Source organism: Chrysemys picta, chromosome 4 (assembly GCF_011386835.1).
Source record: "Chrysemys picta bellii isolate R12L10 chromosome 4, ASM1138683v2, whole genome shotgun sequence".
Classification (NCBI taxonomy): Eukaryota; Metazoa; Chordata; order Testudines; family Emydidae; genus Chrysemys; species Chrysemys picta.
The window spans coordinates 101,780,205-101,794,619 of NC_088794.1; the positions used below are offsets into that span (position 1 = coordinate 101,780,205).

Below are 14,415 nucleotides of genomic sequence, written 5' to 3' on the forward strand. Positions count from 1 at the left end.
TTTTTAGCACTTTGTCATCTCATCCCAACTAGATTCAGGAAGTACAGTAAAACATACCAAGTTAGTTGAACTCCCGGACAAAAATTAGGTTTGATTTGAGCAAAGTTCAGGCTCACTCTTATTTTATCTGAATATGTTTGCCAATCCCTTTATTAGTCACCGGTTACATTCATTTAACTATAATCACTTTTAGATCTAGATAATTCTGAGGTTCAAGCTGAAAAGAACTGGAAGAAAGAACTATTTCGAGTGATTTTAAGTGGAGCAAGAGTGTCATGCAGCTCTCTCTCTCTTTCTCACTCTTCCTGCGCCCTACCCAACCATGTGACCCTTTCTTTGTGTTCTCAAATATTAAGTATCTCTTCTTTCTGGCTGAATATAGCTAGGAATAGTCAAGTGATTACTAAGGGCATTATTAAGCATTACATTTTTATTCTTTTTTTGCCATGTTTATGTGTTCCACTTGCATCTTGTCAGCTCTTATCCTTACATTTAACATATTAGGCCAAATTCAGATTTGAGGCTAGGTCTACACTACGGGGGGGGGGGAAGGTCGACCTAAGATACGCAACTTCAGCTACGTGAATAGCGTAGCGGAAGTTGCGTACTTTAGATTGACTTACCTGGCTGTGAGGACGGCGGCGAGTCGACCGCTGCCGCGCCGCCGTCTACTCCGCTTCCGCCTCTTGCCGCGGTGGATTTCCGGAGTCGACGGCAGAGCCATCGGGGATCGATTTTATCGCGTCTTCACTAGACGCAATAAGTCGATCCCAAATAGATCGATTGCTACCCGCCGTGCCCTGAGTCTAAGGGAGTAACTTCTCTTTTTCCCTTTGAAGTGTGCTAAAACAACACAGATGCATGCATACACTCTTTAACTTACAGCTTCTTCTTCTTGTAATTTATATTGACTTATACTCAGTTACCAAGATGTAATTTACACCACCTGATACATCACCTCAGGATTCTGCCCACTGTGTGGTGAGAAGTCAGAGAAATTTCAGATAGCATGCTAACTGTTCTGTGTTCAGCAATTTGGGATGAAAGGTTTTCCACACAAAAAAGGACTTTTTGCAAAAATGTATTTAACTGATAGGAGTATAGTGTCTCCAAAATGAGGACAAGTCTCAGTTTTGCAGTTTTTCTTTTTCTGTGTTTGAAGGCTCTATTCATTCATGAGCAAAAGTTAAAATATCCTCTACTTTGTTCTATTTTATTTATATTATCCTCATGCCTACAGGGTCTATGACTCCACTCTGCTAGGCGATGTACAAACACTGAACAAAAAGATGTTCCCTTCCCCAAGGGACTTGCAGTGTGTAAGACAAGAGACAACAGATGGATATAGACAGATGGCGGAGAACTAGTAAATGAGACAATATTGGTCAGTATGATAGGCAGTGGTCTCAGCACACCAACAGCCTAACTGTTGTCATGTTTTTTGTAGACATCATGGCAAAGGAGAGTTTTGAGGAGGGATTTGAAGGTAGATAATGAGGTAGCTTTGCAGATGTTTACATGGAGCTTCTCCTATTCAGGGAAAAAAAGAGGGTTGTATTTCAATGCTCATTAAGGCCTTTTCTGTAATCGTTTGTGGCACACCTTGTTCTAAAGCCTGATGTGAAGATTTGTCTTTTATACTTCTTTTCAAATGCTGAATTTGAAGTAGTCACTGGACTGTCCCAGTAAATTTAAGATGCTTCTCTATTCCTCTCCTACTAGTGACTGTATAAGTGATACTTTATTTCAAACAGGAAATGGAGACATGAGGCTGAATCTAATTTTAATAAAAATGCTGCTTTATGAGTGACCCAGCAGAGCTTATCAAGATGGAGGATGGCACTTCTTCAAAAGACTGTAGCACTAAGACATATGTACCAGAGCCGATGATCCTGATCTTGCTCCTTCAGATCAATGCTTGGTAGTTGGCAGAATTAAAAATAAATACTATAGGAGGAAGCCAAGCCACGATATTCAAATATTTCCATTATATAGAAAGTAATTTCTTTTTGTGATAGGGTACAACAAAAGGTCAGGCATCCTCTCTAAAAGTAAAAGATGACAAGAGTGTTACGTAGGACAAATAGTGAATGTATTAAAAATAATTACCGGTACTACTTTTCTCTGAATTGATGCAGATCCTGTATTACATTTTGCAGTTTATATGAGGTAAGAAACTAAGATTTCAAATCAATTAGAAATTTATTTTGGAACAACATGTCCATCTAGTGTAAAACTTTTGCATAATGCAGAAATTGATGCCAAGATTGGGAGTTAAGAGGCTACATTGTATTTTCTGTTCATTCATAAATTTATTAGTTGATGATGCAATGAAAAGTTAAAGCTTTTCCAACAGAGTGTAACAAAGATCTTTTTAGATTTTAATTTCCCTGTAGTTTGCATGTCTTTAACCTAATCTGTCTTAAATGCCTTTAATGTCTTAAAACTAATTGATCATTGTTTGGTCAATTTAGCCAGCGTTTAATTTTATTATTATTATTTACTTTTTTATTCTTCTTAGCATACGCACAATGTGGCTGAGGCGACACGTGACCAGGATTCATCACCAAATTTTTATTTTACTATTTAAATGCATTTTGTTAGATTGAGTTTATAAAAGAGAGAAAGATAAGTTTTTGTTTTATTTTATTTATTTTTAAATGCAGGAATGTTTTTATCCAAGACAAGAAATTTTGTTAATCTGGAGTTACGATTGAGAGTAGATATTGGTAATTTAAGGGTAAAAATCATTGTAATCTTCCCAAAACTAGTCTGACAAATCCAGGAAATTCAGACTGAATCTGAAGGTTAAAATTAAAGAAAAAACAAGGATAGAACATATTTAGATGTGGATCAAAAGCTAAACATTAAATCTAATTTTAATATGTTTCTTGCATTGGCTTTACTCAGAATTTGCCAATTTTTGTGTAGCACACTGTTTCAAAATCAATAAATAAAAATTTGACATCTCCCTCTCCCCTAAAAAAGGAAAACAGACAAGTGACATGGACAGATTTCAGCCACAGCCCAATTTAATATACTTCCTTTCAAATCCATTAACAAAACAAACACTAGATAGAAAATTCAGGGATAAAAATTACTACATTAAAATTTCACCTTGGAGGACCATAATTGTGTAGAGAAGAACAGAAATACATGGCCCACTTTAATCCATTTCAGAATGCAATCTCTAATTTGGAGTCACAATCAAGCGCCTCCATAATCTTAACAATTAGATGCAGCAAACATTAATAACTTAGCTTAATTACCTGATTTATTCAAATATAGCCTTAAGAGTTTTTGATGATTTTTAACTATATGCGATATTTTAAAGATCTGATATTCAAATCATTCAAGACTTATAAAATTGAGGAAAGGGATGCATATCTGAACTGACGTGTTGATTTTTCACTCAAACTTATTAAAAGATGTACTTGTAAGTTCGCTGTATTTTTGGAGAGGATACATTATATTATTCACACAAAGCAAAGATTGTAGCCCTTCTTTAGGTATAAATGGAACTCAAACCTAACTATGGCATTGAGACCAGTGCCTTCATAAATATAGCTTTTGTTTCCATAGTTTAGGTTTTGTAAATTTCAATTATCAATCACTATTTTTAAAAAGGTGTATACCACAAGGCATTGTGAACCAATGGAATTGAGTATTCAGGGCTGGAAGTTGAGAGTTCTATATCAGGGCTTGCTTCCGATTTGCTGTATCACCTTCAGCAAGCCACTTAATGTTGCTGTCTGCTTTTCCCATCTGTAATCAGGATACACAACATACTTTACATGGGCGATGTTATTGTTATTGAAGGGATGGTCCCTGTCCAAGACTCAACTATTAAGACTGTCAAACAGACTTGAAATGAGGCTACTTGTGGGCTTAAAGTTAAGCATAGGCTCAAGTGCTTTGTGATGTATGGTCTTTAATCTCTGTCTCTCAATTCCCATCTGAGGATAATACCTCACAGGAGTGACTTCGGGATCAAGTCAGTAAGTTACCTGGGAGATGCTCACATGATACATTGATGGGGGGCCCTATAATTTGATATATAGATACCTAGGGGATTATACCCTGCCTTTGCTGGGGAATAGACTCATTTACCTAAAAGGCATCTTTCCCATCTATGACTGCTATAATCCCTTCCCCACCAAAAAAAGTTTTTAAACCTTCTTTGTGACTTCATATAAACATAGATTGTGCTGTTTTGTTCAATTTAACTATCCTATTTTAGAAAAAAAAAAATATCCTTACTCATGTACAAAATTAGTGACTGTCCTGACCATGCGTAACAAGTGTTTGGACTTATATTTACTATTACAGGTCCATTTTTAATTGCAGATTCAGAGTGCAGGTATACTACCCATTCTACCATTTTGTCTCAGCAGAAAGGCCAAGGATTAAACTAGCCTGGAGACTGAACTCCAGAGTTCTTCCAGAACAGGTTTCAGGCAGAGTGATATCATGGGAGCTTGCAATGATGCTGCCTATGCCCGTACCTGTCGTGTGAGTAAATACTGCACTTCAGTCACCAGGGCTATTGATCTCATACCTTTCAGAAACAATACGTTTACTTGTAAATCTGTATTATTAATGAAAACCATTTTAACTGCACCTGGATGAATTTTAATCTGTGGATTTAAATATATATATATTTATTTTTAAAGGAAGAAAAGCAATTTGCATGAAAATAGAAATGTTTGTCACCGAAAAGAGTGGAAGGAAAATTCATGGACAGATTGAAATGTACTGTGCTGTGAGCATTATGTGTCTTTCAGGATCAACTTACTTAGGCTAGGTCCACACTACCCGCCCGATTCAGCAGGTAGAGATCGATCTTCTGGGATCGATTTATCGCGTCTCATTTGGACGCAATAAATCGATCCCAGAAGCGCTTCCCCGTCGACTGCGGAACACCTGCTCGCCGAGAGGAGGAAGCGCTGTCGACGGGGGAGCTTGCCTGCACCGCGTGGACCCGCAGTAAGTAAACTTAGTTCGATCTAGGAAACGTCGACTTCAGCTACGCTATCCTCGTAGCTGAAGTTGAGTTTCCTAGATCGATCCCCCGCCCCAGTGTGGACCACCCCTTAGCGTACCTCATTGTGCCTAGGTTTTGTTCCCAATGCCTCCATGGAAAACCAAGTTGAGGGGCCTCTCTTCCCCTCAACCAGAGATAGACTGCCCCAGACAGAAGACAGGGATGTATAACTGGGGGGAGGGATAGCTCAGTGGTTTGAGCATTGGCCTGCTAAACCCAGGGTTGTGAGTTCAATCCTTGAGGGGGCCACTTAGGGATCTAGGGCAAAATCAGTACTTGGTCCTGCTAGTGAAGGCAGGGGGCTGGACTCGATGACCTTTCAAGGTCCCTTCCAGTTCTAGGAGATGGGATATCTCCATTAATTAAATTAACTAGGGATATTCAGTGGTGTGAACATTTCCAGAATATTAGGTTTCCCAATATGAATGTCAATTGATTATGACTATCGGCCTATTTCCCCCATCCTTTCTGTTAACTAAACAAGAATACCTTCAGCAAAGGAATAAGCAGACATATAATCCTAATGAGAAAAAATACAAATTTGCATATTTAGGAAGAAAAAAATTGTTTTTTAAATTGTAATTTTATATAGGAAAAAACAAAACAAAGCAACTAGTTAACTCATGCAGTAACTTTTCTATATGGATTTTTGGCTTTGTAACCAAGGAAAACTATTGTCTCTAAATATCTGAAAGGAAATTTACAGTCCAGCAGGAACTGGACAGTGATATCATGGAACAAGGGAGAAGGGGTCTCAAAGAGTGTGGCAATTGGCGCCAGTTGGTGAGCATTAGACTGGCAGAGAGTAAGTTGGTCAGAAACCGGTCAGGCAGGTAGTCTCTGAGGAACAAAATTGCACTGTGGCAGATGGAAATATGTGCCAAATACAGTGAACTGTTTGTTTAAACTATCTGTTGTCCTGCCAATCCTTTTGAATGAACAAGAACTGTTTAGAATCCTGTGAGGGCTAAAATGACACAGAGATCAAGACAGAACTCAGTTCTGAACACTATGACTACAGAGTCATCTTTAATGAACTTGTGCAGCTGTCCTGGTGCCAGGTCACTAATTCATAATTTCAAGAATTCCCTGAATATGCATTTGCAAATATGATCTTAGATCAAATCAATTCTAAAAGAGCCATTAAATCAGCACTCTTAACTCTCTCATAATTTCCACATGAAATTACTATTTGGGACTGCTGTTATATATCATTGATGCTTCAAAACTGGCTGGGCTAAAGGATTCTCCATAGCACTCGGAAACTTCTATGACCATGATAGGACCTGAGAGAAAGCATGGTCTTGAGTCTAAGACAATGGACAAAGGATATCTGGGTTCAGTTCCCAGTTCTGCTGCACACTTCCTGTGTAACCTTGGGCAAGTCACTTAATCATGATGTCTCACTTCTCCATCTGTCAAATGAGAATAATATTTCCTTCCTCCCACCCTAGAAGGCTACTGGCCTATCTCCCCCAGGAAGGATTAATGCCATGCCCAGAGTCTGTTCTGGCTCTTCCTTTAGGACACAGTTTTATTCTTCAGAAATAAAACTCTCAAAGTAACACAAAGTTATTCCTCTGACCAAATCAGGCTGAAGAAGCTCATAGGTCTTTCCCCTTGCCTTTCTCTCCCTGCTCTAGGCCAGCCACAGGAGCCAACTTCCTTCCTGCGGCTCTCCTCCTCCGCTGAGCTCTTCACAGCAATCACTTGAGCCATTCCCAGCTGGGTATGAAAATAGGGCTGACTGGCCCTTGGCCCTTAAAGGACAGACCACCTGTTACACATCTCTTACAGTCTCAATAGATAAGACAGTTATTCTCTTTGAAAGTGGAACTGTCTGTCTATACAGCACCTAACACACTAGGGCTTCAATCACTAGATGCTTTTCTAATGTAAATAATAGTAATAAATGACATTAGAGAAGCCAGTTTCAATAGATGGGCATATCCCTGTCAGGTTTTTTTTTAGTTAGAAAGTAGGAAAGATATATTAATTTAAAAGAGTATGTCTAAGGAGGAGAATGTTCCTCCATTTCTTCTCTTCTCCAGGCTCCTCTGAGTTCCACTGGTCCTTCCATCAGTTGCTGCACTTGAGAGATTGGGAAGTGTGTGTGTGGGAAGGCTAAGAGGTGCTAGCAGCACTGAATGTTCTTCTATCTACTTAGCACCACCTAAGTGGAAGGAGTGCTGCAGTATCTGTTCCAATATCAATGCTACCTCCTTTCCAGGTGGTAATGATGCCATGTGAGTTAGTGAGTGAGCAGGACTGGGAGTTGCTGACCAAAGGCTGGAGCATGGGAAATGTTTGCCTATAAAATCCCTGAATCATTCACTTCAGAAGTTTGATGGTGTGTAGTGAATGAACCAAAAAAGCCACGTGTGGATCAGCAAGGATTAAAAAAATAAATATTAATGGTTGCCTCATTCTCTGAACACCATCCAACCTGCACACTGAATGAGACAGAGTTCCTGCAGAAAATGTAGTATGTGATTATATAATTAAACACTACATCGTAAAATATACATACAAATGTTTAGCATTGAGGTTGTTCAGGAAGACTTAACTTTGAGAATTCTTGACTTCTGAGTATTCCATCTTGCATCTTTAACATTCTTTTGGACTTAGTTTTTTAGTGTGTCTGTATTAATCATTTTTGGAGGTTTTCTACATTTTCAAATATATTGATTTCAATTACAACACAGAATACAAAGTGTACAGTGCTCACTTTATATTTATTTTTATAACAAATATTTATTTCCACTTTAAAAAAACAAAATAAATAGTATTTTTAAATTCACCTAATACAAGTACTGTTGTGCAATCTCTTTATCATGAAAGTTGAACTTATAAATATAGAATTATGTAAAAAAAAAAACTGCATTCAAAAATAAAACAATGTAAAACTTTAGATCCTACAAGTCCACTCAGTTCTGCTTCTTGTTCAAGTTTGTTTACATTTGCAGGAGATAATGCTGCCCGCTTCTTGTTTACAATGTCACGTGAAAGTGAGTACAGGCATTCGCATGGCGCCGTTGTAGCTGGCATTGCAAGATATTTATGTGACAGATGTGCTAAAGATTCATATGTCCCTTCATGCTACAACCACCATTCCAGAGGACAGGTGTCCATGCTGATGATGGGTTCTGCTAGATAACAGTCCAAAGCAGTGAGGACCAACGTATGTTCATTTTCATCATCTGAGTCAGATGCCACCAGCAGAAGTTTGATTTTCTTTTTTGGTGGTTCAGGTTCAGTAGTTTTTGCATCGGAGTGCTGCTCTTTTAAGATTTCTGATTTCAGAAGGCACTTCATTTTCCTAAATCTTGGGTCGAGTGCTGTAGCTATCTTTAGAAAGCTCTCTTTGGTACCTTCTTTGAGTTTTGTCAAATCTGCAGTGAGTGTTCTTAAAATGAACAATATGTGCTGGGTCATCATCCGAGACTGCTATACAATGAAATATATGTCGGAATGCGGATAAAACAGAGCAGGAGACATACAATTCTCCCCCAAGCAGTTCAGTCACAAATTTACGTAACACATTATTTCTTTTAATGAGCATCGTCAGCATGGAAGCATGTCCTCTGGAATGGTGGCTGAAGAATGACGGGACATACGAATGTTTAGCATATCTGGTACATAAATACCTTGCAATGCCGGCTACAAAAGTGGAATGCGAACACCTGTTCTCACTTTCAGGTGACATTGTAAATAAGAAGCAGGCAGCATTATCTCCCGTAAATGTAAACAAACTTCTTTGTCTTAGTGATTGGCTGAACAAGAAGTAGGACTGAGTGGACTTTTAGGCTCTAAAGTTTTAAATTGTTTTGTTTTTTGAGTGCAGTTATGTAACCAAAAAAATCTACATTTATAAGTTTCACTTTCACAATAAGAGATTGCACAACAGTACTTGTATGAGGTGAATTAAAAAAATACTATTTCTTTTGTTTATCATTTTTACCGTCCATATATTTGTAATAAAAATAAATATAAAGTGAGCACTGTACACTTTGTATTTTGTGCTGTAAGTTGAAATCAATATATTTGAAAATGTAGAAAACCTCCAAAATATTTAATAAATTTCAATTGGTATTCTATTTAACTGTGCAATTAAAACTGCGATTAATGGTGATACATTTTTTTAAATCGTGATTAATTTTTTAAGTTAATCGTGTGCGTTAACTGCAATTAATCGACAGCCCTAATCCAAATCGAAGATGATACCCAGGTTATGGGTCTGAATGACGGGCAGGATGGTGGTGTTGTCCACAGCAATTGAGAAAGGAGGTAGCGGGAAGGCCTTGGAGGGAAGATTAAGAATTCTGTTTTAGCCAAATTGATTTTGAGCTGATGGCTAGACATCCATGAGGAGATGTCAGGGAAACTGGCTGAGATATTAGTCAGTATAGGAGGAGACCAGGAATAGTGTTTATGGATGCGTTTACCCAGAAATAAGATGTAGAGGAAGAAGAGATGAGGATCAAGGCTAGAGGCCTGTGGATTCCACACACAAGCTGGAGAGGGGATGAGGAGGATCCTGCAAAAGAGACACTGAAGGAGCAATTAGAGACGTAGGAGGAGAATCAGGACAGGACAGAGTCATGTAAGCCAAGGACAAGATTTCAAGAAGAAGTGCATGGTTGATGGTGTTCAAGGCAGCTGACAAGTCGAGGAGGAGGATGATATACTGGTTATGAGCTTTGGCTAGGAAGAGATTATTAGAGATTTTGGCAAGAATGGTTTGTGTGAAATGCAAGGAGCAGAAGCTAGATTGGAGAAGGTGTAGGATATAATTGGAGTAGACAGTGAGTTTAGATATGAAAGAAAAGAGGTAGCACGGTATTTGGAGAGGCAAGTGAGTTCAGGCATGGCTTTTATTTGTTTTTTGTTTTTAAGATTGGAGAGACTAAAACGTGCTTACATTTTGAGTGGAAAGAGTCTGAGGAGAATAAAAGGTTAAGGATTGCTCAGGTCTGTTATGATGGGGAGAGATTTAGAGTGGAAGGAGGAAGGAAAGGCAAGCCATGGGGAGGGGAAAGGTCATGAGGTATTTTGTCAGTTTTCTCTTGGAAGAAATCGGCAAGATCCTGTGTAGAGAGAAAAGTGGAGGAGGAGAGAGTTGGAATATTGCTATTCTTCAGCACAAAATGAATTAATTGATAAAATTAAGGCTGTAGCAGCTGTATAATGTAAGTTTGCAACCATATTTAATCAGAATTAGTATTCTGTGGGAGTGGATAGAGAGATTACAATGAAGCTTTCATATGCTTTAGGCTCTCCACAGAAGGCTACTAAGAAATGACTCTGCAGGATAGGAAGGCTGAAGAATCCTATTCCTCGTACAGTGAACAAGCACTAAAGCAGGTAGTTAAATCAGTAATTTATACTCTGTAGGCTTTCATATTTTGAAATACAGCTTGAAATAAAGTTAGCAAAATTGTCAAGACATTATAAAGAAAATGTAATATTTCAACACTAAAAATATTCTGAGCATTGTTTGATTCTGAGCATTATGGAAAGCTTCTAGAAATTGCATATTCACAAAAGCACTTTCATCTACTAGGTGTGCCACAGTGGATCTGAGACATGATGTAAGAAGGAAATGACCAGATTGTTACATAAATGTTTACATTATTCTATTCTATATAGGTTTTTATACTGCACTAATCACTGTAGCGTCTGAGTGCGTTCCAGTAATGCATTAAGCAATGTGACTACACATCTGTCGCATGTTGTTTGTTTGTTCTCTCATCCTTTCCCCAGAGGGAGAAGTATGTGCAGTGGAGTGAATTGTTTCAGTAAGGTGGTTTGTTGGGGGTTTTGTACTTTTTTAATTTTAAATACCTGTTTCCATGTATCAGAGGGGTAGCTGTGTTAGTCTGTTTCCATATGTTTACATTAGAGAAGGCAAGGTCAAAGAAATGCACCTATCACTTGGAGCAGAAAGTGGTCAAGTTTGTGATAGTCTTTAGTTCATTCCACAGACTCGGACCACCCCGGAGAAGGCCCTGTCTCCCACACAAATGAGCTTTACGCTTATTGTTGAGAATTCCATTGTGCCAGAGGAGCAAAGTTGTCAAACATGAGCTTTGTCCCAGAACTTTAAAGGGTGTTTTAGGTGTCCTGGCGCCAGGCCATGGAGCACTTTGAAGATAAGGACAGAGACCTTAAACTTGATCTGAAATGCTGCCCACATATATATGCTGGGTTGAAGCACTAACAAAAATGCTTTTTGGTTTAGCCTTGCTGTTGTTCATGAAGACATAGCATTCAATGGTATAGTTTTACTTTGTAGTTACACTTTAATTCAGCAACCTAACTGCATATTTATCTTGTAGTGGTGCTTTATAATATCCATCATTGTAAATTGTCATTTGCATTCAAATTCCTGCATTGCCTGTACCACTATGTACTATGCTGAAAAGACCCTAGGACACTTGGTTTGGAGAGAAAAAAGACAGGAGACCACACTTTTATTGAAAAGTAATGTATATATTGTACATACCTAACTGGCAGAATAGTTCCCCTATCATCATGCATACCTTCCCATGGAGGGCAACATAATTAACATGTGCCTCTATTTCCAAGGGTCTTGGTCTGATCTGTATGTTCTCTAATTTGTCATCTTCGTCACATGTAGTATTGAGTATTCTATAGCTGTGTATAATGGTAAAGCTTTCTCCTGTGATTTTTCTGTTTCTTTAGTCCTTTTCAATTTGTGTCTTGTGTTTTTGAAAGGATCCTTCTCCACTTCCTCTACAACCAGGAACTAAAACCATTCAGTCAGTACCACAGCACTGATCCCTGTAACTTTTACATGTCCAATAGATATGCAAAACTAACAGCCTAAGTTCATATTGATTGAATTCAGATACATTGAAGCATTCTGACTTGAACCTACCTGAAAAACTGGACAAGGGTAGATTTCTAAAATTATTAATGATGGATAAAACCCAAGAAGCCTGTCCTTATGTTGTCTGCACTTCCCAAATGCTCCATAGAGTGGATTAGCAATGTGGAGACCAGCCAGTATACTAGACGAGGTTGCTTGTACTTTGTCCCAACATACCTGCCTGTGCCCCAATCATGTGGAAGGGTGATAATTATAACAATGCCAGTCACAATAGCATATGGAGAGGTGGGCTTCCTGTGGAGGCCGGAATAAGAATAGTAAATAATATATTAACACTTGTACTGCAGCTGAGTTACTGTAAAGCATATTTGTTTCTTGTGTCATGCATCTAATGTGACTTACATATGTCATTATTGTTTTGTGAGAGGCAAGATGGGTGAGGTAATATGTTTAATTTGTGACAGAGACTCAGGGAAGGTACAGCGGAGATTTTATTTTCTGCCTTTTTGACTTTGCCTTGCAACTCCCATTCTCTACACACACTTTTAAATTCCTTAGAACTTTCTCAAGAAAACTCCTTTCCAGATGAAATTTTCTGTTTGTTCTCTACCCAAAGCTCATGAGAATTATAGTAGAAAGTGTGAACAAATTGATTTGGCCATTGTTGGTTGAGTTATGCAAGTTGGGAGACTGGGGGAAGAATCCCATATGTTTTATTGAAATACATGCATTCATATAATGTTTTTGAAAATGTCTTAATCTGGAAATTTCCAGTTTGGCTTTTCTGCAGCCCCTTTGAGGAAGGAAAAATTATTTAAGTCTGTGCAGGATGAAAGTTGATCTTTGATGTCATATTAAAGTAATTTTAACAGATACTGGATTCAATGAGAATTTTCTTAATAAATTACAATCAAATTCCATTTCTTCTTCATCTCAAATTTTCATGGCTAAAGAAAACACTGTACATACAATATGTTTAGTCTGACAATGTTCGTGCACATAGATCTCTGTATGACTCTGGATGGAGGCTTTGCTTGGACTCTCAAACTCTTACAGTTCTGGGTGCTTAGATCTCTCTCTCTTTCTCTCTCATCTCAGTATTGTCTGAGCACATTCCAATAGTGCATGAAGTGACATGACTAACATGTCACTTGTGGTTTGTTCTTTCTCTCCTTGCGGGGAATTGTCTGTGCAGTGGAAGTTAGGTAGGTTCCTGTATGGTTTCATTCTCCAAGCTCTGACTGGTCTCTTAGAAAGCGCCATCTTCTGCACAGATGAGTTTTACTCTTGTGGTTGAAAGCTCCACGGTGCATGGGGAGTGGAATTATTGATCATGGAGTTTTAGGCAGTCTTTTAGGTCACTGAGAGCTGGCTATTGAGTGATTTGAAGATAAGAGCTGAAACCTTGAAGTTCACATTTAAAACATATATTCAATGTTTTCATTACATTCAGGAAATGATAAAGGAGCCGTCCTGTATATAATTTAACAGGTAAAATTCTCATGCATTGTAAGCAAAGTAAATTTGGCCTTGCTGACGAAGTTGACAAATAGAATTAACCTTGCATCAAAGGCAGATACTTGAAATCCAAGTGATGGTCTCCGTTTATTAACAGTTCTTCATATCGTTTTTCTCTGAGTCAAATTGATCATGATATTACATTTTCAACATCAAACTGACTTTAGGAAGTGTTTGTAATAACAGTGCTGCTAAATTATCATGTCTTCTGCGATATCACTAGGAGTATCCCTTCATCCTACTTGGGAGACCAGTAGCATCATTGGAGGATTTTTTTCTCCTTCCTGTTAGTTCTGCTATAGAGGCCAGATAAACAATAGCACTGTGGTGCTGGAACTAAGTGTAGTAACACTTTATAGAAAACTGGGCTGTTCAGTCTCTGCTTCAGACAAATGTATTTTTTGTTTTGTTTTATTTTTTTGTGGGAGGGGAGGGGGGAATTAAGCTTTGATTTTTGTAAGCCTTTATTTTTAAAGTTTATTGAAAGCATTTCTGGAAAGTTTTTAAAGTGTTATTTTTCTTATTTTAATAATAGAGCTCTAAGAAAGGGGAATATGTATGAATAATCTACCAGTAACAATATAAAAGTTACAGCCTATAAAAAATATAAAAGTGAGATTTCCCTGGACAATGATTAAAAATTAATTGCCTCTGAACATAGCATCAAAATCTGCACCTCTCTTTAAACTGCTGCTGCACTTAGTGCCAGCACCACAGTGCTGCTTTTAATCCTTCCAGACTCTCTAGTAGGATTTGTATAGAATCAGAGAAACATTCCAATGAAAACAGTAAACTGTTCACTCATAGACTTTAAGGCCAGAAGGGACCTTCATGATCATCTAGCCCAATGGTTCTCAAACTAGGGCCACGGCTTGTTCAGGGAAAGCCCTTGGCAGGCCGGGCCAGTTTGTTTACCTGCCGCGTTCCCAGGTTCGCCCAATCGTGGCTCCCACTGGCCACGGTTTGCCGCTCCAGGCCAATGGGGGCTGCAGGAAGCGGC

At 38.4% G+C, this 14,415-nt stretch overlaps 1 protein-coding gene across 6 annotated transcripts in view; it reads left to right on the forward strand.

Moving 5' to 3' along the window:
* DPH6 (diphthamine biosynthesis 6) overlaps positions 1-14,415 on the forward strand; it is a 356,254-nt gene that overhangs the window by 219,697 nt on the left and 122,142 nt on the right. Inside the window, exon 13 of one of the 6 annotated variants that reach the window (XM_065593243.1) lies at positions 9,815-9,868. The exons of the other annotated variants lie outside the window; for them this stretch is intronic. Within the exon in view, the coding sequence (XP_065449315.1) occupies positions 9,815-9,853 (39 nt within the window). The 3' untranslated portion in view covers positions 9,854-9,868. Of the gene's footprint in view, positions 1-9,814; positions 9,869-14,415 lie in introns of those variants that run through there. 6 annotated transcript variants of the gene reach the window in all.